This window comes from Callithrix jacchus, chromosome 17 (assembly GCF_049354715.1).
Source record: "Callithrix jacchus isolate 240 chromosome 17, calJac240_pri, whole genome shotgun sequence".
NCBI lineage: Eukaryota > Metazoa > Chordata > Mammalia > Primates > Cebidae > Callithrix > Callithrix jacchus.
This window is the reverse complement of record NC_133518.1, coordinates 25,661,305-25,687,623: the sequence shown is the minus strand read 5'-3', so window position 1 is coordinate 25,687,623 and position 26,319 is coordinate 25,661,305. Positions and strand designations below refer to the sequence as shown.

General features: G+C 39.1%; 1 protein-coding gene across 14 annotated transcripts in view; it reads left to right on the top strand.

The window, feature by feature from the left end:
• Nucleotides 1-26,319, top strand: part of SCHIP1 (schwannomin interacting protein 1) — a 610,058-nt gene that overhangs the window by 575,243 nt on the left and 8,496 nt on the right. For all 14 annotated transcript variants that reach the window (XM_002759448.7, XM_002759447.6, XM_035277729.3 and 11 more), the window contains 3 exons: nucleotides 3,199-3,317; nucleotides 24,083-24,200; nucleotides 25,611-25,808. In XM_002759448.7, coding sequence (XP_002759494.3) covers nucleotides 3,199-3,317; nucleotides 24,083-24,200; nucleotides 25,611-25,808 — 435 coding nt within the window. The remainder of the gene's footprint in view (nucleotides 1-3,198; nucleotides 3,318-24,082; nucleotides 24,201-25,610; nucleotides 25,809-26,319) is intronic.

The window sequence follows — 26,319 nt, the reverse complement described above, 5'->3', positions numbered from 1 at the left end:
GCAATGTGACAAAATATGTCAAGAGCCTCAACAAATGTTCACACTCAGCTGATCTGGTAATTCCACTTTCAGGAACTTATCCTGAGGAAATAATCAGACATGTGGGCAGGGATTTATGTAAAGAGGCTAACTTCTGGCCAAGTGTGGTGGCTCGCGCCTGTAATCCCAGCACTTTGGGAGTCTGAGGCGGGTGGATCACAAGGTCAAGAGATCAAGACCATCCTGACCAATATAGTGAAACTCCCTCTCTGCTAAAAATACAAAAATTATCTGGGCGTGGGATCCCAGCTACTCAGGAGGCTGAGGCAGGAGAATTGCTTGAACCCAGGAGGCAGAGATTTCAGTGAGCCAAGATCACACCACTGCACTCCCACCTGGGCAACAGAGCAAGACTTCATCTCAAAACAAAACAAAACAAAAGGCTAACTTCCATGTTATTGTTAATTTGACACAACCCAAATGGCTAACCACAGAGGATAACTCCATAGAATGGAATGATATGCAACCATTAAAGATTGTGCCTTATTCCTTTCTGGCTGCTCGGCAGGAAAAATTTTTTTAATGTTTTAAAATTGAGTTTTTAAAGAATATGAAGTGATACAAGGGAAATTCTCAAAATATAATTAACAACATTATATCAACTTTATAAAAAGGAAAATAATGCACACATCTGATAAAAACTAGGAGGAAATACACTAAAATGTTAGCAATCGTCTGTCTCTAACTGGTGGGATTATGGATGACGTTTATATTCCTCATGCTTTTCTTGATTTGTTCAGTGGTATCCAGAGAAAGGGAAAGGAGAAAAGGGGAAAAAGAGTGAATTATTGTAAAACAGTCCTCTCTAAACTGTTGATGACGTAGCCAGGTGTAAAGAATTGCAATTAATGTAAATAGAAATATTTTTAAGGCCTCCTCCAATATCTGTAGCTCGAGTTAAGAAAGAGAGACATGGAATCAAGTGTATATTCACACATTCATGCCCTGGGATAAGTGTTTTCTTTAAAGCCTGGTTCAGACCCTAGGCTAATGTCAGACCAGTGTGTTGTTGAACATTAATCATTAACATTCATGTTGCTTCTACGGATTTTATATTTGGATATTCAGTTCTACTCAACAGTTTTCTGCCTATTGAAGACTTTGGTGAGAATCTCTTTTGTCTGTGATACGGATTGAGAAATAGGTTCACTGACTGTACAAAATCTGCCTGGCAGATATGGGGATTTGAGATGAATTTGTTTTAAATAAAGATGTCAAGTGATGTGATTCTGTTTTGGCTGGACCATCCCAAGTGCCAGCCTTGCATATTTGGAAAGGTGGTTTGCTCCAATTAAGGTTCCAAGCAGTACAGTTGCAAGTGGTTAGTGACATAAAAGGCATTCTTGCTTTCCTCTATAACCTTATGGTTACTTTCTTAAAGCTTGATTTGGGGCTAGCCCAGGAAAAAATATATATATAAACTATGAAAGCAGTCTTTCACATTTGTAAAAAAAAAAAACTGTATAAAAGTAGTCTTTCACTTTATGGCTGTACTACACACACACACACACACACACACACACACACACTAGCTCCTAGTATGATGCAGTTTCATTGATACATGCTAAAATGGGATGCTATCTATATAGACAGAGATAATCACCAGATGTGAACAGTTGAAAGAATGCTTATGGTGTCCAAGGATTAAAAAGTGTGAGAGAAAATGAGAGTAGAGATGAGGTTTCTTTGAACTAGACGTTCTCAAACCTATTGAAATTAAATATCTGGCCCTAGAGCCTGGGGCATTCTAAAGCTGCCTGTTGAAGCTGGATCTTGGGAACCATCGTCTTAGCTGTACTTTGCTGTCATATATTTTATTCTGTGCTGTCTAATACAGTATCCAGTAGCCACCTGTGATGGTTGAGCTCTTGAAATGTAGTGTGACTGAGGAGCTGAGTGTTTAATAGGCATTAATCAATTAATTCTTAAGTTGAGATGCAGATAGCCACATGAAACTAATAACTACCACGTTAGACAGAGCAGCCTTAACCTATTTTATACCGTCCTTCACTTGGGAATGAAATTATTTTCAGCGCACCCTTACAACAGGCTCTACATTTTGTCGCTGTGACACAGTGATGCTCCAGAACCTCCTGCTAGGAGAGTGAAGGCATCACCAGGTCTTTAGTAGCCACACCCAGTCACATGACCTGCATTATATAATATAATTTGTTCAGTGTGGTCTTCAAACCCTCGCTCAGTGCATCAAATGGTACTTCTCAAAGCCTTTGTCATCTCACAAAACTAAAATTTCATCTTCAGCCCAGAATTTTTAACTCATGTGGTTTGTTTTTTGTAGTAGTTTCATTTTTAACTAAGGAGATCATTTTCAACCTCCTCTCCTGTTGTTTAAAGAGTTTAAAAGTTCAGCATGGTGAGTTTTTATGGGGTGTTTAATGGGAAGCCAAGCATTGTAAACATCCAAATGACGGTAGTGTAGTTTACCAAATCTTTTTTCTATGCACACTGACCTGACCGCCCTTCAAAAACTATGAAACAGATGGGTCCAATTAGAATTCTCCAGTGACTCCAGACATTATTGTCAAGGTTTCTCACATTCTAAAACCTGGTGAGATGAGGCTAGCCCTTGAACGGAAACAACAGTCCCCAAAAAGACTGTAAGCTGCATGGAGGCAGGTGCTATGTCTGTCTTGTCCTGGGCCTTATTGTGGCATCTGCCAGCTCCCAGAGGCTGCATGTTGGTGAAGTGAACTACTGTTCTTGCCACAGAGAAAATGGGCTGGCTAAAGGGACATGTAAAGAGGAGAGAGGGCAAGATCAGGGAAAGGCCACATTTGGGATCAAAGTGATTTGATTCAGGAGAAAGTTCTTGCCCTCCACAACTTTACCTACACCTAGCAAATAAGAAGAAAGACTACAATGACAAATAATCTAGTTCTATCCTGGTGAAAATCATTTAGCACCATGATGGTGACTGCTTAGACTAGAGATTAGAATGGGCTCTGAAGAACTGAAATTCAAGCCAGAAGAGACTGGTAAAATTTCAGCTTTTAATAATTCAAATGCTCTTGTGCTGCAGCCTATTTATTTGTTTTTCATCTAATGTTACAGTTCTAAGAAACTTAGCAAGTTAGACTGCCTGTGGTTGTGATATATCTGCCCACTTATCAGCATTTTTTATTTTTTTTGAAATTTTAGGCACAGAAAAATGAGAGAGAGTCTATCAGACAGAAGTTGGCACTTGGAAGCTTCTTTGATGATGGCCCAGGAATTTATACCAGCTGTAGCAAAAGTGGGAAGCCAAGCCTTTCCTCCCGGTGAGTGTTCTTTTGAGTTGAATTTCTGATATATACCCCGTGGGTTTTGTCACTTGACTATTCTAATAACAAAATAGCCTTTAAATCCTCCCTCTAGTAGTTTTTAAATTTTCCTTGCATAACCCGCCATCTTTATTTGGATTTTAGACAGACCCTTCCCCACTTGTTTGCTGGTTTCTTTGTTGTGTTATTGTTCTCATTGGCTCATTGCCTGGCTACTTGAGGTCAGATTTTTATATTCCATTTTTTTCTAGACCCAATACTGATTTTGTACACTGATAGAGGAATCAAGCCACACGCCTAAGCAAGCTGACTTATGATTAGAGACACGTGGCAGACTACCAAATTTCCCATTAAGCAGTCCCAGATCACCCGGAATCACCCCCCTGATACGTTTGATTGCAATAAATACTCGTAACTGAGACATACAATTCCCGCTTTGATCATTCAATGTTTATTACAGTTCTTAACCTGCCCTCCAGGTGGTTTTTCGTTATCTTAATTTATTTCAGGATATCATTATTCTTTATCATAATTTATTTCAGGATATTATTGGTCATTTGCATAGCTTCTAATTCCAAGTAAGATATATTTAAATTATAATTTTATCCAAAAAAAAAAAAAAAAAACAACAGTGCTGTAGGCCAGAGTTTCTCAAACTTTAATGTGCTTACGAATCATCTGGGGATTTTCTTAAAATGAAGACTCTGATTCATGATCTAGGTGGGGCTCAAGATCTTCCATTTCTATGAAGCTCTCAGCTATGATATTCATGCTTCCATTCCGTAGGCTACTTTGATTAGTGAAAGTATAGACAGTCTGCAAAATTAGATATTACAAATATGGATATTCCAAGTGATGAAAGCACATAAAACATTTTTACTAAGATGAGAGTAACTGATGCCCTATCAGCATTCTCATGGTCTCCCTTCACTCCCCAAATGTCTGCTTCCTTCCAGTCTTCCTTTTGGCTAAAAGCAAATATACTCTGTTAAAATACTCAGTTATTTTATCATCTTAAGCTAGGTATTGGAAACAACTTTTAGTATTTATGCATCCATTTAACCAACATATTTCTTCTATGTCTCTGCTTCATGTGAGGCCTGGAACTAGGCATTTAAAAAATATCTATCTTTATTCCATCTGGTTTTCAATAAAGCTTGTACTACTGTATGATCCTGAGAGATTCTAAATCAGCAAAAATCAGGAAGCAGACACATACACCTATTTGTGAGGCACTGCAGGCAGATCAGTACATCCAAGAGCTCCAGTTTCACCAGGCAGTGTTCCAGCATCTCTTCTTCAGCCGGGTGCCAGCTCTGTCTCAGAATATTCCCTAGTGTTTCTATATATCCCTCCAGAACTAGACGGTCAGCCCTCTCCTTTCCCTTGGGAGCACCTCTTTCCCCTCCCAGTTAGATGTGGCAGAAAGTGCTCTGGCCTAGGAACCTGGAGGTCTGAGGATTAGTCCTAGTACACTTCTAATTTTGAGACTTTAACAATTTACTTAGTTTTATCATGTCTCGTTTTCCTCATTTTTGTGAAATGAGAGCATTGGACCAAATCTTATAGACCTCTGCTACTGCTCTCTAATATTTCCCAGACTGCCAAAATATCTTCTAGAAGCCCAATCTCCCTGTTCAGCAGTGTTGTATCCATCTGTTACAATGAGAGGTTTGGGTTTTGAAAATGGAATATATATATAATATATATGTAATACATATACACACATACATACCTACATGCATAGATATAATCCATATATATGTGTATATACATAGTATATATGGATGTGTGTGTGTCTGTGTGTGTATACATATGTATACTGCAAGTGTGTTTATACTATCCTTGTCCCACTCTCCAGAAATAACTTTTCACTGCTCAACTCTTTCTTCTGGTATTTACTTACATATCTTTAAATAAAATGCTGTCTTCTTGGTTAGGTTTAATTTTAGCCATCAGAGTACCTACCATAAAAAAATGGGGATTTAGCTCTTTCTTACAGCCCTCCCAAAGACTATTATCTCTTCTATTCTTCTATAGTTATTTCACAATTTAGAGTCAAATAGCTATTTAATGTTTACACTATTAAGACTATGAACCTTAGTAGTTAGACTTAGACTATATGTAGTAAATATAATTACCTGAGAAATTTTATTTTCTTTGTCCTGAAATTAGAATTGCCTCCTTTTCCCCCATGGACTACTTTTGTATTCCAGTGGTGTTTGAATATACCACAATTTATTTGGCCACTCTCCTGATAATGGGCATTGGATTATTTCAAAAGTTTTGCTCTTGTAAACAATGCTACTTATAAACATTCTTGTACATGTCTTCTGCTGTACATATACAAGAGTTTCTTTTTGGTGCATACTTAGAAGTGGAATTGCTAGTTAAATACATGAATGTTCACACTTAGAAGATAATGTCAAATTGTTTTCCAAAATGGTTGCAACAAGTTATACTCCTACCAGCTATATTTCAGAGATTCTGTGGATCCATAACATTATTAACACTTGATATTGCCAATTTCTTTTAAATGTGTGTGAATTTAATAGGTATGAAATGGTTATATTGTGTTTATTAGCCATACTTGTTTTCTCTTCTGTGAAATATCTGTTTGGGTCCTATGTCAAATTTCTGTTGGATTCTTTATGGTTTTTTTAATCAACTTATCAAAGTTCTTCAGTCATGATACAAATCCTTAAATATAGGCCGGGCGTGGTGGCTCAAGCCTGTAATCCCAGCACTTTGGGAGGCCGAGGTGGGTGGATCACGAGGTCGAGAGATTGAGACCATCCTGGTCAACAGGGTGAAATGCCGTCTCTACTAAAAATACAAAAAATTAGCTGGGCATGGTGGCGCATGCCTGTAATCCCAGCTACTCAGGAGGCTGAGGCAGGAGAATTGCCTGAACCCAGGAGGCAGAAGTTGCAGTGAGCCGAGATTGCGCCATTGCACTCCAGCCTGGGTAACAGAGCAGGACTCTATCTCAAAAAAAAAAATATATATATATATATATATATATATACAGTATGAATTGCATATATCTTTTCCCAGGTTATAACTTTTCACTTTTTTAATATGTGTTTTATGACCATAAGTTAATTTTATGGGTTAATTTGATAGTGAATTTTATCAAACTTTTCTAATCAATGGCTTCCTGTATCTTGTATAAGAAATTTTCTTTTACCCAAAGATCCAATAGACATTCATCAGATTTCCTACCAAGAGTTGAAAGAGTTGAGTTTTTAAAAGTCTGCACTCAATCAAAAGCTGATTTCTTGATATGATATGGAGAAGTCAAATTCGGTTGTTTTCCTTATAGACCATTTTTTCATCATATTTTTTTAACAAACCCTCTTTTACTCCCATATATGCTGTATATTAATGGAACTATCTTCTATTTTATTGTTTCTATCCCAGCAGGAAAACTATAGTCTTAATTACAGTAGCTTCCAAATAAGTTCTGATATCTGGACAGGAAAGTCCTTCTCATTATTCTTTTTCTTTACAAGTATGCTGCCTGTTATGGGTTTTTAAATTCCTCTACATAAACTTTAAATAATATAATCAAGTTCAACAAAATATTCTCATAATTCTGACTGTAATTGCATTGATTCTATAGACCAGTCTAGGAAGCATTACATTTTCACATTGTCTTTCTATCTATGAATGTCTATCTATGAATATAGTCTGCCTCTCCATTTATTTAGATCTTATTATATATTTCTTAATAAGGGTTTATAATTTCCCATTTAGAGATATTACACATCAATCTGTTGTTATATTTATTTCCAGATACTTGCTATTCTGATATCTTAAATTCTCTTCAGTAATGTTTTCTCATTTGCTGCTGGTGAAAGGAAATGCAATTAACTTTTTATACTAGTATGATATCCAGCCACTTTGTTACTGCTCCTATTATTTCTCTACTCTTCTGTTGTTTCTAGTAAAGTTGTCTGTAGATTCCTTTGGATTTTTAAACAATTATATCATCTACAAATAATGACAACTTTGGTTCCAATTCTCATGCCTCTGGTTTCTTTCTTTGTCTTATTGCATTGGGTAGATACCCTAATACAGTGAAGATTAGGAATAGGAGTAGTTGGAATCCTTAGCTCATTTCTCCTATTAAATGAAATGTTTCTACTGTTTTCCCATTTCAAATGATGTTAATTGTGTTTTCTTTAATGATTCTTTTTATGAGATTAATGATGTTCCCTTCCAGTTACAACTTACAAATAATTTTGATCATGAATGGTTACTTAACTTTCTCACATTATTTCTTCATCTGTTGAGGTGAAGAAAAAGTACAATTTTACTCTGTTAATCTACTAGGTGAATTAATGAATTCTATTTATAGGTTTTCAGAATGTTAAACCATGCTAGCATACCCAGTCTAACCTAACCTGGCTGGGGAGTATTACATTTTTTCAGATACTGTTGGAATATTATAGTTTTCCAGGTACTAATATTATAAATAAAATCTAAATAAATAAGTTATAAATATAATTCATATTTTATTTATAATATTTTGTTTAGGATTGTTAGGTTTATATTCATAATTGACATGGATCTATTGTATTCTTCTGATATTTTTGTTTGGTTTTAGTATCAGGATTATGCTGGCTTAAAAATGGGTTGGAAATTATTCCCTCTTTCATTTTGTCTAAGAAAAGTTTATCTAATATAGTTATGATCTGTTTCTATAAAGTTTGGTAGGACTCATTTCTCTCTGGGCCTGGTGTTTACTTTGTTTATTTGCCTTAACAACAGCTTCCATTTCTTAAGTGGTTATAATATTATACATGCTCTTTATTTCCTCAAATTAGTTCTGATGAGTTGTATTTTCCCAGGAATGTGTCCATTTTCTTTGTTTTCAACATTGTTGGCATGATATTTTCTCATTTCACTGAAAGCATTCATTTTAATTAAGTCATTTAAAATGTTTTCTTCTGATCTCTTGTCCATCATGACTTCTTCTGAGCTTATTTTTTGTTTGTTTTGCTTTCTGCCCACCAATAACTAAGTATAAGACACTAAAAGCTGTTTATAAGCTGTGGTTGGGGCTAGTTGGCATACCTCATCTGCTTAGAGAGCCCTTCCCTGACCACCCTATAAAAAATGTAGGCACTCTGGTACTCATCACTTTGTCCTGTCTTATCCTGCTTATCTTCTTACCCTGATTTGTGTGTGTGTGTGTGTGTGTGTGTGTGTGTGTGTGTGTGTGTGTGTTCCTTATTACTACCTAACATTGTAGTATACTTTAATCTGTTCTTTCTCTAGCTCTGAAATATAAGTTCTAAGAGTGCAGGGGTTTGTCTCTATTTTGTTCACCACTGTAACTATTGCCTAAAATAGTGTCTAATACATAATCACTAAATATTTGTTGAACAAATGACTGGTGAACTTCACTTTAGAATGCCTGAGGAAGGACACAGCTCTTTCATTGGGATACATGTAATTCAAACTATCTAGGGGTCTTTTCTCTTGGGCTATGAATTGTGGCTGAGAGCAATCCTCCAACCTCATCTTAAGGCATTTTAAACCTGGCTGCCAATGTTTTAAGACTCTAGCAGGGGAACGCTAGGAACCATAGCATGTAAAATTTTACTTAATTTCCTTGATTTCAGTAAAGCACCTCTTTGCCACCTCAGCTGCGTCTAAGCATGCTCTAGTCTCAGTCTGTTAAGGCAGTAAATTTCCAGATTCTGCCAGGTCAAAGGTGGTCAGGGCAGATGGCAGGGCAAGAGGGTCCTTACAGGTGTTAAATCAATCTTTTTTTGTGTTCAGTCCTACTCCACTCCCCTGCTTTCACGTGTACCTGAGCATTTCCAGGATTCTGCAGTGGAAATGCCTGTGCTTCCTCTACCCACCTTCCCTGTGGACACATAGTAGATTGAGGTAGTTGAGTCAAATACCCCCCACCCATCTGCATACTCTCTTCCAAAATTTCATCAAAATCTCTTGCATGCTGTTTCCATTTCCTTTTTCTTTGCCCATGTAGATTTATGCCTTTTTCTTTTCTTTAATATTACTTTAGTAGGATTTCAGAAGTGAGAGTAGTTACTTGGGCTCAATATGCCATGGTTAACTAGAAGGTTTTCACAATTTTTAATAGCAGAAATATGTTGACTAAAACTCTGTGTGGAAACCCAGTTTGACAGTCCTCCTTGGGTTGAGGAGGACTGAAGGAGAGGAACTGGGATACTCTGCCCAGAAAACGTGTCCCCCATCCTAGTTGCCCCTTTCCAACCTTCCCCTTTGGTACCTCTCTCTCCATCCTCCCTCTGCAAGCCCCTGAAACCTACCTAAAACTCTTCTGACAGAGCAGAATTTGAAAATCACTGAGTCATCTGCACCCTGCAGAGACACGGCTATCTAAACACCTATGTATTTCACAGTAGCTCATAACAAGCTACACTTGTTGACTCACCATAAGGAGGATTATTTATATCCTGTTCTTTCTGATACTTTCATCTCCACATTCTGGGATGAGATCATCCTCTGAGAACATGATGACTGAGAACACGATCTCTGTCAGAATGATGGTTAATAATGAGACTAAATGTTTCTAAGAAATACCACTTTGTCCCTGTAAATTTAAAGTTTGCCAAGACTGACTGTCATCCTTCTCATCAGTAATAATGTAGAAAAAAAGTCTTGAAAAGCCACTAGGTAACTTACAGAAAACCTATCATTTCTTATGCCTTCCTTCAAGGATTACCTCTAGTATTATAAAATAGTACACAATTTCAACAGTGAAATAAGATTTTAAGTGGATCTTTTGAGGAGTGATAAGGTTAAACCAGGTAAATCTGACATGAATGTACTACTCTGAAGAACTCAACGCCCAACTTTAAATGAGGCTGAAGATTAAAATTAATTGACCAAGCAATGAATTCCTAAATGGTAAACTTACTTTTTAAGGCAGAGCCTACTAAGGTGAGTGGGATCTTTGGCAAAAGAGTGGAATTCTTTTTATGTTTTTTTAAAAGTTGTATATTTGCCTGTAAAAATTAACTTCGTATACAATATGTGAGAAATTATCAAGTAACATGAGGGACTGGGAAAACTGGAGTTTCAGCTGTTCCTGTGAGCATGAGTTCCTCTCAGTTGTCTGTTGGGTTTTAGCTCCACTGGATTTTTCTAGATGTTACTATCCTAAAGCACTTCTTAAGAGTGACAAGCTATTAAATGAAAGCTAGGCTTACAATAATCCCATAAAGACATTTCATGCCTAATACTGCAGCAAAATAATATTTGATGTTGCTTCGTAACTCAACTAATTAAATTTGACTTATACTGAACTGTGGCAAGGGAGTGTCATTTTTTTTTTTTAATTTGCTAATCCACACATTATCAGCCTTTTTCAAACTGAAACTATATAACCTTTCTCATTTTTTCTGTTTAAAAGTGTTTCTGTAAAAAGTTTTTTAAAGCTTAAAAAGAATTAAGAAAAATGAATTATCTGTTTTTGAAATAAGGTTTCTAAGAACCTTAGTCATATTAGGTTTAGTAATATTCTTGAAAAAGTATTTTTTCTATTATTACTAGTATAACACTTTCCTAAAAAATATGTTTTCATTGGACAAACTATCAGCGTTATATTTCAGCTTATGAGCTTATATAGCTTAATGTATTAAAAGAGTAGAAACAGGCTTAGCTGCTGTGGGAACACAAGCCAGAGTAGTCATTATTAATCGATATCTAGGTAATCTTTTATTTCTCAAACATTACAACCTGACCTAACATTGTGGAGGAAACTTTCTCTGCCTTCTTTCTTCTTTCTCCGAGTAATCACAAAATAAATTTGATTCTCATCTCTCTTCTTACCTTACCACAAGAGAGATCTTATTTACATACATATAAATATAAATACAGTAGAATACAGTGTTTTTTTATAAAGTATGCAATGGGATGATGTAACCTAAAGTAGGCTATATCATTTTTCTCCAAACACTGAATAGTATGAAAAACAGAAATTCCCCAGAGAATTTTGAGCAGCCGCTTTGAATGATTACTGTTTAGTTCACTCAGCTATTCCAACATCCCCCAATCAAAACTCATTTTTTTCTTGACCTTATAGGTTTATTGGTAAATGGCTGAGACAAGGCCAATAATGGACACCTGCCATCTCCTTTTGTGTTTGGGCTGGAGGGCAAGGAGTGGGCGGCACCCTAACCAGGGAGCTGTTATCAACTGGACCAATAACACTGAATCCAGAAAGACTCAGAGAAACAGGATTCACAGGGACTTTACAAGTGAGGAACTGGGACTCTATATACAATCTGCCACAGACTCACAGGTCAAACCAGCTTCATTTTGCCAAGAAAGTCAATCATCCTTTTGTCTCTAACAATAATAATTTTTGTATAATTTTCTGGAAGAAGTAAGCAGAACGGTTATATCTGCCCAGTGTTAGTGAGGAAAGAGGTCATCTTGCTCCAACTCAGTGAAATTGCCTGTCTGTGGCATCTTTCTTGAAATAATAGGTGCATACTCTAGCGACCTACTTATAACATGCAACATAGCTTTAAAATTTCATATTAATGTCATATATATGTACTAAAGATTTGCCTTAAAAACCCTTTATATAAGTAGTTCCAAGGTGTGTGTCATTGCAAATGGTAGCTTATGACTTATTTTTTTAATACTATTTGAAAAACCCCTGGGTAATCTACAAAAAAAAATATCATCTTTTATGCCCTCCTCCAAGGATTATTTCTGGTATTCTAAAATATTATACAATTTCAAAAGTGAAGCAAGATTTGAAGGATCTTTTGAGGAGTAATAAGATTAAAATGGCAAAACAAATTTAATTATGTAAGCAATTCTTCTCCTTCACAAACCTGAAAGAAAAGCAAATTTGTATTTGTGAAATTTTCTTTGTCTAATAAATAGCCTCACTTTACAATAACGCCAATGACCCTGGTTTAATTAGGTGCAATTAATTTTGTGCAAGCTGAATTTGACATCTTGCTAGAGGCATAACCAGCTGTACCCTGTCTTATGAATTTTTTTTTATCACCAATGAGAATTCAATTGCCTGAGCTATTGCAAAGGAGGGGGAGGTGGGAAGAAAAGGACCACAGGGCTGCATTTTATATTTAAAAATGGCTGTAGTAGACAGCTGAATGTTTAATTAAAAGAACCTCCAGGAATTATTTTTCACTGGTGCATCACCTTTGACAAACTATGATGACTTTATTACTGCGGTTTGCATTCTCTTTGGACAGTGGTCCCACACATGTATCTAGACACACAGAGCTCATGTGATAGGGCTTCATTGAGAGTGTGCAAAAGCATTCACTGCTGCTGCAAGACATTCGCAGTGACTGCAGGTGAGCCATGTCCTCTAAGCTGTAACGCCATCCTTTTACTCAATCCTGTTGTAACATTTTCTGCCCTGCTTGGATTGTTCTCATTCAGATTATTGCATGCATTAAAAACCCATGGAAAGCCAGGCACAGTGGCATGTGCCTATAGTCGCAGCTACTCAGGAGGCTGAGCTGGGAGGATCCCCTGAGCCCAGGCGCTTGAGGATAGCCTAGGCAACACAGCGATACCTTGTCTCTTAACAAAACAAAACAAACAATGGAAGAGATTTCTGATGAAAACAGAAACCATTAGTTCAATCAACAGATTACAAAGAGGAAAATAAGATCCAATGGCTATAATTTGTGAAGTGTTTTCTAAGTGGACAGAATATTTATGTATGGTGTTAGAAAATCAGTGTCACTGAAAATACTATAAAAAGCTTAGATCCTGCCATATCTGTCCCTCATTCTTTCAGTCTCCGTGTTTCTCTCACCAGAGACAATCACTGTTCCAGGATTGGTATTTGTTCCTCCACCATCTATCATGAGATGGTGTATCCACAAGCTCTGTTAATCACTGTGCTTTCTCACTCATCAGCAGCTTTCAGGTCTGTTCACTAGGCAGGCAATGTAGCATGGTGGGTAGGAGCGGGGTATTGGCAGCCAGAGAGCCTGGCTTGGAATCTTGACTCTGCCACTTACTGGCACTTAATAATGACTTCACTTGTGGCTCAGTTTCCTTGTCTATAAAATGGGGTAGTAACTGTGTCTACTTCATGGGGTTACTGTGAGGAAGACCAGTCAAGCACTCAGAAGGGCGCCTGGACGAGAGTCAGTGCTGCATAGGTAGGTGCTACGACAGTATTTCATTATCCTTTTTATTTAGACACTATTGATTATAAAACAAATAGTTATTTTATGTACCACTAAAAAAGAAAAACCACTGCCATTTTAATAGTGACGCATGCCTTCTTAACACTTAGAGTTTTTATTTTAGTCTTTTATTGAAAGTCTCATTTTATACTTGTTTAGACATGTGCTTTAATCATAAGTCTTTTGTGCACACAAAAGAAGAAGAAAGGGTGAAATACATTGGCAAAAGTGGTCCTAAAACGTTTTCACATTTACAATCCAGCTCTCCACTTAACCACTTTACCTGAGAGTGGTCATGTCTCTCTCAGCTTTTGGGCTGTCAGGAGATGGAGTACATCACCTTCCAAGCCATCGTCCCTCCATCTGCAGGGTTTGATGCTGGCGCTTTGTTGTTCTTATTCAAAGCATGAGTGGACAGCCAGTGCGCACCACTTCCTCGGGGATTTTTACCTGGTTTGTTGGCTGATAGGGTTAACTACTGCAGTCATGCCACCACCTACCCGAGGTACAGCAACTGAGATACATCCCAATTTTAGGCCAGGAGCAGTGGCTCATGCCTGTAATTCGGAGCACTTTCGGAGGCCAAGGCAGGTGGCTCACCTGAGGTCAGGAGTTCGAGACCAGCCTGGCCTGGCCAACATGATGAAACTCCCAGTTTCTACTAAAAATACAAAAATTAGCCAGGCATGGTGGTGGGCACCTGTAATCCCAGCTACTTGGGAAGCTGAGGCAGGAGAATCACTTAAACCCTGGAAGCAGAGGTTGCAGTGAGCCGAGATCATGCCATTGTACTCCAGCCTGGGTGACAAGAGTAAACCTCCATTTCAAAAAACAAACAAATAAATAAAGACAATAAAATGTAAATAACCATGCTTCCTAGAATCAAAACTACAAAAATTAGCCAGGCATGGTGGTGGGCACCTATAATCCCAGCTACTCAGGAGGCTGAGGCAGGAGAATTGCTTAAACCCTGGAGGCGGAGGTTGCAGTGAACCGAAATCATTCCATTGCACTCCAGCCTGGGTGAAAAGAATGAAACTCCATCTCAAAAGATAAAAATAAATAAATAAATAAATACGGCAAAATGTAAATAACCATGCTTCATAGAATCAATGCAATGCTATGATCCACTGCAGTCTTTCACAACTGCTTAGAATTCAGACAGTCACAAACTAAATCATGAAAGCCAGTGTTTTTGAGATGAAGCTTACCATGGAACCAAGCCTAAATGGTGGCCCTAAAATGTTTTTAAACATGAACATAAAAGTGCTTCATTGGTCAAAAGAGTAAAATAATTTGCAGTTAAGATTTCCGCCTACTTCGGCATATGCCTCAGAAACACACACAGGCACTGACTGTCCGCTGCCATGTTTTTACCCCGTCTGCATGAACATTTTCAAAAGTCTGGATGGGGAAAATAATTTTCTCTAACCTTCATTGCCTCAACAGTCTAAACTCGGCAGCAGGTGGGGCAGATAGAAGTTTAAACTCTGTCTGGGCTGAGCCGAATAAATAGGCAGCCTGGCTTTAAAATTACAGTGAAATTTATATCAATTACGTTAGAGTCTATAATTTACTGCAGATCCAAGGGGAGAATGAGCTCGAGACTGGATGGAGGAGGGATGTCAACAGTTGAATCAGAGTCCATCCACAGAAACGTTCACTTATACAACGTGTTTCTTGCTGCCCACAGATCTCCCACCACCCCCAGCACCCTGCCAAAAACAGAAGCCCAGCCTGACTCATGTGTGAGTCAGTCCCTGTATAGACATGGCTGAGTCAGACACACAGCCGTCCTCTTCCAGCTGTCAAACACTGATCTACTCACCTTTTCTCCAACACACAAATGCGAATCATAAACTCCGTCATGTTCTTTCCTTTTCTTTTTTAAATTCCTGCCAAGGCTGGGCACAGTGGCTCATGCCTGTAATCCCAGCACTTTGGGAGGCCAAGGCAGGTGGATCACCTGAGGTCAGGAGTTCGCGATCAGCCTGCCCGATATGGTGAAACTCCTTCTCTAATAAAAATACAAAAAGTAGCTGGATGTGGTGGTGGGCACCTGTAGTCTGACCTACTTGGGAGGCTGAGGCAGGAGAATCACTTGAACCCGGGAGGCAGAGGTTGCAGTGAGCCGAGATTGCACACTGTACTCCAGCCTGGGCAACAGAGTGAGACTCTTTCTCAAAAAAAATAAAAATAAATTCCTGCCAAATGCCCATATGTAGCACCTCAGAGGTGCTCAAAAGAGGAAAATCCAAAGCCAACTGAACCTCTTTCACCAAAAAAAATTACATTTCCTGACATTTTTTTCTATGCATGTATCTCCATATTTTTGTTTATAAAATTGGAATCATAACATAGGTACTATTTTTAGCCTACTTTCTCTTAACAGTACATTGGAAACTTTCATCCAATCTAATAATATTGGATTAATCTTATTCATAAGATTCATCCAATCTAATAATATTGTACTAATCTTATTCCTAAGATTAGTATTTCTACTAGCTGAAATATCGTATATTTCACCATAATATACTTTATCAGTATTTTAATGTGAGCCATTTAAGTTGTTGCCAGCTTTTTGTTTTTGTTTGCTTTTGTTTTGCTTTCTTTTTAAAAATCTTTCTTCTCTTTTTTTGCTACCATTAATGAATTTATTTCATTCTTTTTAAAGTGCCCTGATATCTCAAGATGGACTTTCCTAAAGTACCACCAGAGTTGTGCTAGTGTGTAATTTAACCTCCCGAGCCTTTGTTTTCTCATATGTGAAACAGGATTAACAGTGCCGACTTCATGTGCATCTGAGAGTTAGAGGTAAAACAGTAAAATGCCTGGCACACATTAGATGCTCAAAAACAGTAACTTTTTATTTCAGACTACAGATTACTTGAAAATTACTTGGCCTTATTTAAGATGGAAGTAGATAACATTTGGTGCCTACAGGAGTTGGCTGTTTTATTCCTAGTTTCAGAAGAGGCCTCGTTCTGGTCTTTCATTCATCCTAGGGAACATTTCTGTTGAAAATGCATTTTCCCAACATTAAGATCTTATAATTCCAAATTTAATTACATGAAAGTGGTCGTTAGTGAAGGAAATGGACACCGATGTAGAATTAGAACCAACAGCTGTCTGAGGAATGCAAGTATTTATAGCTCTCTGGAGAGTTGGGTTAGGATACAGGGAGGGGGTGCTTCTCCAAAGAAAAGCTGGTGAGTGGTAGTTTCCCTTTTCTATTATTTGCCTGAGTCAGTGAGGAGATTCTGTGGCCATGTGGTACCACAGAATGGCTAGTGTTCTTACCAGCCATCATGTGAACATGTACAGATGGAAGGGTTCAGAACTAGTCTTAGAAGAGCAAGCAGAAAAAAGAGAGTATGCATAAGATTAGGAGGAGAAAACCCAGAAAGGGCCATTCACACTCCAGCTACCTTCGGAGCTGCCTTCATCAGCTTCTGCTGAGGAAGCCAAACACCTGAGTCCTGTAAGGTGTGGGGTCAGGACAGGGTATAAAGAGACATCATGTCTTCCCCAGTCCTCTCTTTGGCATATGGTTAGAAACTACCCTTAACTTCTCTGGGCACGTAAGTACTAGAGGGTCAGCTTTTCTCTCTCTCCTGCATTTATTCCCCCAAACCTCAGTTCACCAAGACCTCCTTCCTTCTGCACTTCTCTGTTCTTTCACTCTTCTGGTTAACACTTTATTAATGTCCAGGTAGCAAAAGCATTTTTCCATATATAAGACAGGGAGATTCTACTAAATGTTTCTTGAGGTCCCTTCTGATGCTCTGTGTATTCCACATTTCTATTTATACATTGTAATTTAATGATCCAAGCACTTGATATCTGTTAGAAGACCTATTTTTTATTTGCATCCACTTAATATACAGGCCATGAACCATAAAGTGCCTTCAGGAGCTAAAAAGAAACATAAATGAGTGAAGTAGTACAGATAAAAAGCAATAGAGAATACTGGGGGCTGCAGCAAACCAGAAAGTGTGTGCTCTGGCTGAAGGGGACAGCAGCTACTCAGCATCAGCCTATTTGGTGCCATGAAATTTACAGAGCTATTGTTGCCTGATCATCAAATGAATGAATGAGTGACTGCATGCATGCATGGGCATGTAACTCTTTTTCTCTCCCTTATATTGTTATAAAAATCATTTATAGTCCTTGTGTGTGTGTGATGATTTATGTTGGACCAGCAATATTTGCTAAAATATAGCATGTATTTTCATAACAAATATTGGGAAGCAGAAACTTTGCCTTTCCTTTTTTTGTGTGTGTGTTTTTAAGTAGTAATAGGCATTTCTGTAACTCTCATGGTAAATATCAACATGGAGCAGTCAGTACGGAAAAGAAGGGAAAGGGGCAGAATTTGCAGGATGGGAAAAGTACTTTACAATTTACAAGAAGTAGCAATACTTCATTTTAACCTAACTGAACAGATTTTTATAGAGACACCATCACACATGCAGTACGTCTAAAGCTTACCCAAACCTCAATTATTCTCACATTCTTTCTTCATGACAGATTCTCAGAAAAATGAAACGTGTTTATAGCTTCCCTTGAGTAGTTACAATCCATATTTTATGTTTCATCACTTTTGAAATTCTCATGAACAGAAAAAGATATGGTATAAAAATATGGGTGATTCTTCATTACATATAAAATCTTTGAATCAAAGATCCTTTAAAATAAATGGAAATAATGTATTTTAATGACCCAGCCACAAACTGGTTGGGGATGTTGAGTAATGAATGGCATAGCAGGACCAATGGCTCTCAAGCCACACTAGTTGTAGGCAGATAATGAGCAATGCATGTTTGAAATCCCTGGCATATGGGAAATTCCCATTCACTCTGTTTCCTAAGGAAAGCCATACAATTGCCTTGAAATGATAAGCACGTATAGGAGGCATGTGCCCTTTAAAATTATTTTGCCAGATACAGAAAGGATCTAATAAATCCAAACCTGAGGTTACATGTAGTATAAGAGAAAGGCCATTGGATTCTAAAATCAGAAGTCCAGCCTGTAGCCTCTTGCTTTGTGACCCTGTGCCAGTAACCTGTTGCCACAATGATGATGCATAATTTAAAAAAAAAAAAAAAGGCACCCACATCAGTAGCATGCAATGATCAACCTTTATGTCTGCTTAGGATCCTATAGGTCAGCTGGGTGGTTCTGATCAGAGCTAGGCTTGGACAAGCTTACTCATGCATCTGGGGTCAGGTACAGGTTGGTAAGGTGTCTTTACTGCTCTTGGCTGGGCTCTCACGTATGTCTAGGGCTTCCATTGAGATAGCTAGTGGTTGAACTCTTGGCAACGAAGTTACACTGCCAGCAGGCTAGCCTGGACCTGTTCTGAGGGTAGTGGCAGGGCTCCCTGACAGGGAGACTAGAGCACCCTCACTTCCTCTGCATTCTACTGGCAAGGACAAGTTTCAAGGCATGCTAGGGCTAGGGAAATAGACTCCACTTCTCAATGGGAGAAACTACAGAGTCACATTATAGAGGAGATGGATATAAGAAGAGGAAGAATTGAGACCATTTTTATAAAGAGGCTGTTGCAGGTCTGGGGCAAGTGATTTGACTTCTCTGTTGTAACTATATCTTGCCTGTAATCCACAGGTGATTATACAACCCGTGGAGAGAATGTAAGTGAACATACTTTAAAATTCAATGCAACAGTTCAAGTGAAGTATACTAAGGTGCTGTGGGCAGGGGGATAAAAATCTTACCAATGAATCTTAAACATTTATATGTAGATACTAGTGCTCTTAAGCAGGTGCTGGGAGATTCCCATTCCTAAAATCAGAAAAAAGCAGTAGTTCCAGGCTTCAGAGCTAGCCTCAGACCAGCCCAATCCCGGTCATTCCAACCCAGAGCCAAGAACAAAGGCCAATGCACAATGGCCACTACCCCTCTAGAAGTCACCAGCAAACTTTAGGGCCATGCCATTGTTTCTCTCAGGGAATAAACTGCTCTTGTCCCTGTGTTTTGAAAGAAATGTTACCTTTATACAAAATCATATTACCACTTGGCTGAGTTTTCGAGATGTTCTCTTTGCAGTTAAAAAAACTTTTCATCTCAACGGGGTGCAGTGACTCACACCTGCAATCCCAGCACTTTGGGAGGCTAAGGCAGCCAGATCACTTGAGGTCAGGAGTTCAAGACCAGCCTGGCCAAGATGGTGAAACCCCGTCTCTACTAAAAATACAAAAATTAGCCGGGCATGGTGGCAGGGACCTGTAATCCCAGCTATTAGGGAGGCTAAGACAGGAGAATCGCTTGAACCTGGGAGGCAGAGGTTGCAGTGAGCCAAGATCATTCCACTGCACTCCAGCCTGGTGACAGAGCAAGACTGTATCAAAAAAACACAACTTTTAATCTCTGCCATCCTCTCAATTTCTGTGCATATTTTAATAGTATCCCTAGTAACAGTCGTTGGAAGCCAGCACACGCATTTTCTAAATAACAGCCTTCCTCACTGTAAATGCCAAGCTGACGTGGTTGCTGTGCAGCCTCCCGACCAAGTGCCCTCCTGCTCCTGGCCAGTAGGCACTGCCACACAAAGGCCACTCCTGCTCACACTGAGATGTCCAAAAGACATACTTAGTCTTTATCTCTTCATGTTTCTGGGCATTCTCCATGGAGAACATGCTCTTTCCAGACTCCTGGTTCCCCCTGTCAGTAGCTCCAGGCAGCAGAGTTGTTTTTAATTACCTTGTGGTGTGTAAGGGAGAAGAGGCTTCTAGGATAACCAGGACAGACCTTTCAGAAATAAAGTCAACAGGCAAGGCTGATTTCCAGCAGCCTTTGCACAGTGCTCTGCTAAATGCCCCTAGAAACATCAAGTAAACTTGAATTGGATACCTTGAAATTATATCTGTAATTAACAAGATGAGGATCATGTTTTGTTTTCACCTCAGACTGTGCTTGAGAGATCTAGGTAAATTAGGCCCCCTGCAGCCTGAATATTGCAAGACTGGTTATGAGGGCAGCCAGATACACTGCCGCGTGAGGGACAGAGCTCCCAGGAATTTCAGTTTTTCAAATGTGAGCCTCAAGAACAACCATGTCTCCCAGGATGGGCAGGGTCCTGGAAAAGGGTTATTTGTTCTTTCATCCTGAGCACAGAGGTCATCAGCAGCCCCGGGTGGCCTCATGCATCCATTCAGATTGCTTGGGAACTGTGGTTGAGTTTCACCGAGAGCTGACTTCATCCTAAAATCCTCTTAAAGGCTAAAGGCAAACAAATCCTTCTTGAAACCTGAGCCTGTTTTAAGATGTCTTTACTAAAATCCTCTCTGAACCATTAGCTGTTATGTCATATAATTTCCTTTTCCTGAGAGTAACGTTCTTGGTGATTACCACTGTAAGGAATTGTGTCTCACCCTATAAGAAGCTCTCTTCAGTTTCCCATGGGGATAATGTGGTACTAAGGTGATTTTCTGAATTTCTAACTGAGGCATTTTTTTTTTTAATTTTACATAGACTACTAAATCTCCCTAACCTTTTTCTTTCTTTCTTTCTTTCTTTCTTTCTTTCTTTCTTTCTTTTTTTTTTTTTTTTCCTTTCCTGAGTTAGACTCTCTGGGACGTTTGATGTAAGTCTGGGTTAACCCTTCAAAAAGAAGTCAGCTTGGCAGCAGGACAACAAAATCACAATCAAACTTTCTTCTGAGTGAAAATGTATATCTCTGGACACTGTAAACTTTATTTTTCTTTGTGTTTTGTGTTGGGGGTTATTTTATGTTTTTTTAAATCTGTGTATCCAGTAGCCAGACACTTCTTCTCAAGACTTAATTCAGTAAATAAAAAATGCGACATAATCCTAGATTCAAATTAGGGTTTGTCTTTAAAATGTGTCTGCTTTTATTTGCAGTTTTTTCCCATCATCTTTCAACCCATGGATCTTGAGTTTTTTTATTATTATTAATTTTTTTTTTTTGAGACAGAGTCTGACTCTGTCACCCGGCTGGAATGTAGTGACATGATCTTGACTCACTGCAACCTCTGCCTCCCAGGTTCAAGCGATTCTCCTGCCTCAGCTTCCCAAGTAGCTGGGACCACAGGGGCATGCCACCATGCCCAGCTAATTTTTTTTCTTATTTATTTATTTATTTATTTATTTTAGTAGAGACAGGGTTTCACTTTGTTGGTCAGGCTGGTCTCAATCTATTGACCTCATGATCTACCTGCCTTGGCCTCCCAAAGTGCTGGGATTATAGGCGTGAGCCACCATGCCTCATCTAGTTTTATTATTAAAAGGGGCTTGATTTTATTTTTTTAGACCGACAGACATTAACATTTCTAAACCTGTATGGAATCAAAGGGTAACCTGAACATATTAGATTTCTGCAAGAAAAAAAAAATGTATGTGTGTATGTGTATGTATATGTGTGTGTATATGTGTGTGTGTGTGTATGTGTGTGTGTATAAGTATGTATATCCAATGGATAAAAGCTAAAAGGAGGCAAACCCCAGCTCAGGAGAAGAACAAGCTGCCTAGTAGACAATGTGCTGTCTCAGAGAGTTGATTCCACATTCAGGGATTCTTGTGACAGGACAAGCGGTATTAGAGTAAGTGACTTTAGAGAGTCACTTCACGTCTCAGATTCTATGTTCCTTTTGTTTAGGTTTTCAATAAATGGAGAATGGAGAGCAACTAACATGTACAGGTCACTTGCCCTGCACTAAGCTCTGAACGAACTCTTTTAATCCTTTCTGTGTAACATTGGGTTGGCTACTATTCAACCTATTTTACAGATGTGGAAACTGAGGGTCATAGGGCTTTTGTAATGTACCTGGAGAAAGAAGTAAGGATTCAGAACCTAAGCTCAGCTGACTCCGAGCACCTTCAGATCATCAGAATGGGGTATGTTGCTTTCTAACCCCTAGCTCTGGGCTTGGCTCCCCTCGCCTGTGCCATGATACCCTCATGATACCCAGCGAATAGAGCTGGGCAGCCTGAGGGAACGGCTGCATTTTCTTACAGGGGACGTAAGCTGGGACTTTCAGTAATTGTGGAATTTAACAATAGGTGGCAGTGCATACCCATAACAATTATGGTGTCCATGTTAAATCAGATTTTCTCTTTCTGGGTTCTGTGTTGTTTTCAATAAGAAGCACTTTAAATGAGTGATCTGAGCAATTTCTACAAAGCATTCCTATCATTGGAGTTGAAAAGTGAAATCTCAGGTAAGTTGTTCCTGGCATTTGTCCCTGTGGCAGTAGTAATGCCAGAGAAATTCAGCATCCTCTGCCCTAAACCTGGCTTAGGTCAGCTTCCTTGGGATCTTTTCTTGCGTAGGAACCTCCTTTGCCTTCTCTTTCCCTAAGCTTACACAGAGACTGGGGCTACGAGGAATGCTAGGAAAACTACTTCTTTAAAAACGCTTTATCTCCAAATGGTATTGAAATGTGTTCAACTTCTTCAGAAGAAGGCTAGGATAAAATACTGGCTGTGCAGTCTGTCCTGCATGTGGCAGCTCCGTGGCCGGGTTACCTTTTGTGACTGTGCTTCCACTTCCAACAGCCTCCGCCCTGGAGCTTCAGAATTCACCACATACACAGTGGCTTCCTGGGGGTCTCTGTCCCTGAGGTTCTGTGTTCAGGAGGCAGTCTGCAGAACCTTGCTGTCTACTAAGGCTGTGCCTTTCTGCCTGGGTTTGGGGCTTCCTTACTTTTTTTTTTTTTTTTTTGAGATGGAGTCTCGCTCTGTTGCCAGGCTGGAGTGCAGTGGCACGATCTCACTCACTGCAACCTCCACCTCCCAGGTTCCAGCAATTTTCCTGCCTCAGCCTCCCGAGTAAGCTGGGAGTACAGGTGCGCGCCACCATGCCCAGCTAATTTTTGTATTTTTAGTACAGACAGTGTTTCACCATATTGGTGAGGATGGTTTCGATCTCTTGACCTTGTGATCCGCTTGTCTTGGCCTCCCAAAGTGCTAGGATTGCAGGCGTGAGCCACCGTGCCCACCCTACATTTTTTGTTTTAGTGTGAACCTGTGGTGTTTTTCTTTCTTAATGACACAAATGAGCTCCCTTGGTTGGCTTTTGGCATCTGCCTTAAAGATTTCCTTCAGATGACCCTATTCTGTCTATTTGAGAGAAAAGGAGTCTTTCTTCAGAGAGCTGTGGCCTTGGGATACTGGCTCCAATGAGAGTGTCTTTGATTGTCCCCTTGGGACGGGACTCTATATGACACCAGGCAGCCTCATTTGCCCGAGGACCCCATTCATCTTGATTGACAGGACTGTAAACTCAAAGACTCAACACATTTTTATTGCGCACCAACTATGAGTTTGCTGTTGTGCTGGGCGGTCTAACATGTGGCCTTAAATTATTTTTCACTTAACATGAAACTGATGAGGAAAAAACTCACAGAACATTGGAAAATTCTCTACTAAAAGTTATCATTTATATGTGGAGAGTAATATTGGTTGCTCACTTCTCCATGTGAAGAACACATAAGACTACTTTCTGTTAGCAAAATCAGACAGTTCTATTGACTGAAGCCAAGTAACTAATAGCTAAGTAGAGCTAGTGTCCTGTTTGTTTCTGCCCAGACTGCAGAGTGGGATGAACTTGCAGATATGCTTTGTCAACGACAGTGGCAGTGATAAGGACAGTGATGCTGATGACAGTAAGACTGAAACCAGCTTGGACACCCCTTTGTCTCCCATGGTGAGTCCAGACAGCACCAGCTGAAGCTCGGTGTTGTGATTTCCTGGCCATTGAGCTTCTTTTCTGTTGTGTATCAGGAACAAACATTTCAGAGATTACAAAAGAAAAGTTTCTTGGAATTGCATGCTCCTAAAATATGACAATGATTAAAAAGTCAAAGTTGTAATAAAATAAAGATATATAAGCTTTGTTAAAGTTAGTAACTACTTTCATATTAAACTATTAGAGAAATCACCAGCCTCAGCAACATGGCAAAACCCTGTCCCTATAAAAAACACAAAAATTAGCTGATCATGGTGCCTATAGTCCCAGCCACTTAGAAGCTGAGGCAGGAGGATCACCTGAGCCCAGAAGTTCAAGGCTGCAGTGAGCTATGATGACTCCACTGCACTCCAGCCTGGGCAATATAGTGAGACCCTGTCTCTAAAGAGAGAGAAAGTATATTAATTTATTTTCATATTGCTGATACAAACATATCCGAGACTGGGCAATTTACAAAAGAAAGAGGTTTAATGGACTTACAGTTCCACATGGCTAGTGAAGCCTTGCAATCATGGCGGAAGGCAAGGAGGAGCAAGTCACATCATACATGATGGTGACAGTCAAAGAGAGCTTGTGCAGAGAAACTCCCATTTTTAAAACCATCAGATCTGGTGAGACTAATTCACTATCACAAGAATAGTACAGGAAAGACCCATCCCCATTATTCAATCACCTTCCAATGGGTTCCTCCCATGACACATGGGAATTGTGGGGGTTACAATTCAAAATGAGATTTGGGTGGGGACACAGCCAAACCATATCAGAGAGAGAGAGAGAGAGAGAGAGAAATTAGATATGCTCTAAAAATTATAAAGGGAAAATAAGCTAAATCCAGTTTTTCCCCATTGGGCTTAGAAATAAGAGCTCATGAAGTTGGCTGAATAATCATGGGTGTCTGTTGCTGGAATTCTTTGCTCTATGTGAGGTCTGTCTATAGCCCTTTTTTTTCCTACCAAAGACCAACAAAGGGGAAACTGTTGTCATTGAGTGCAGTGCAACAGCAGAATGTCATTGGATACCTGAGATCCTGTCCACTTGAAGAACCTGCGTAGGGCCTTGGCTCTGAGTCAATATTTTGTTGTGTCTGGTCACTTCAGGAAAGTTTTGAGACCAAGAGTCAAAGAAATATTTCAAGTTTGTTATAGATATGTTTTCCATTAACTATACTGCTCTATTTATGCTAAAATATATTTTGAACTATAGCCTTTTAATGTTACTTGAGATTTATCAACTCAAGCAGCAAGTTGCATTGGCAGAGGGAACTCTGAGCTGTTCTAAGACAACGCTCGAAGGATGTTGTAGCCCATCTCTAAACAGACGCTAGTGGGCATGTGTGGAAGGCTCAGGCTGCTGTTTTTCCCTTTGCAGAGCAAACAGAGTTCTTCCTATTCCGATAGAGACACTACTGAAGAGGAATCTGAATCCTTGGATGACATGGACTTCCTTACAAGGCAAAAGAAGTTGCAAGCTGAAGCCAAAATGGCCCTCGCCATGGCCAAACCAATGGCCAAAATGCAAGTAGAAGTGGAGAAACAGAACAGGAAAAAGTCTCCCGTCGCTGATCTTGTAAGCAGCAAAGGCTGAAATGCAAGTGTTTGGGGGCTGGAAATGGTTGATACTGTCCCAGTCCTTTCCCAGAATTATGCAAACTTGGGTTTCTCTAAGGCAGTTTGTAAAAAGTCCTGTCACTGAGAAATGATTAGGTTTGTTTCTTTTTCTTTCCTACTGTAGCACTGAAAAATACATAAGCAATAGATTTCACAGAAGTAAAGTTTGCTCTTGATTGATATCTGCTGTTTCTTAGGAACAATATTAGCTGTCATGGGGGTATTTAAATTCCTTTAAAGCAATCTCAGTCTAAGAACCTATTGATCTTGGCAAACTTAGTATTGCTATAATTCTCATTCTTATGTTTCAATAAAGATAATATAGCATAGTGAATAGGAGTCCTGGATTTTGGAGTTTAAATCTAGCTCTGCCATTGACCTTGCTATGAAGTTCTAAGCAAGTTACTTAAGTCTCAGTTTTCTCATCTATGAAATGGGGAGAATAGTGTCTGTGTCAGAATATGATTGTG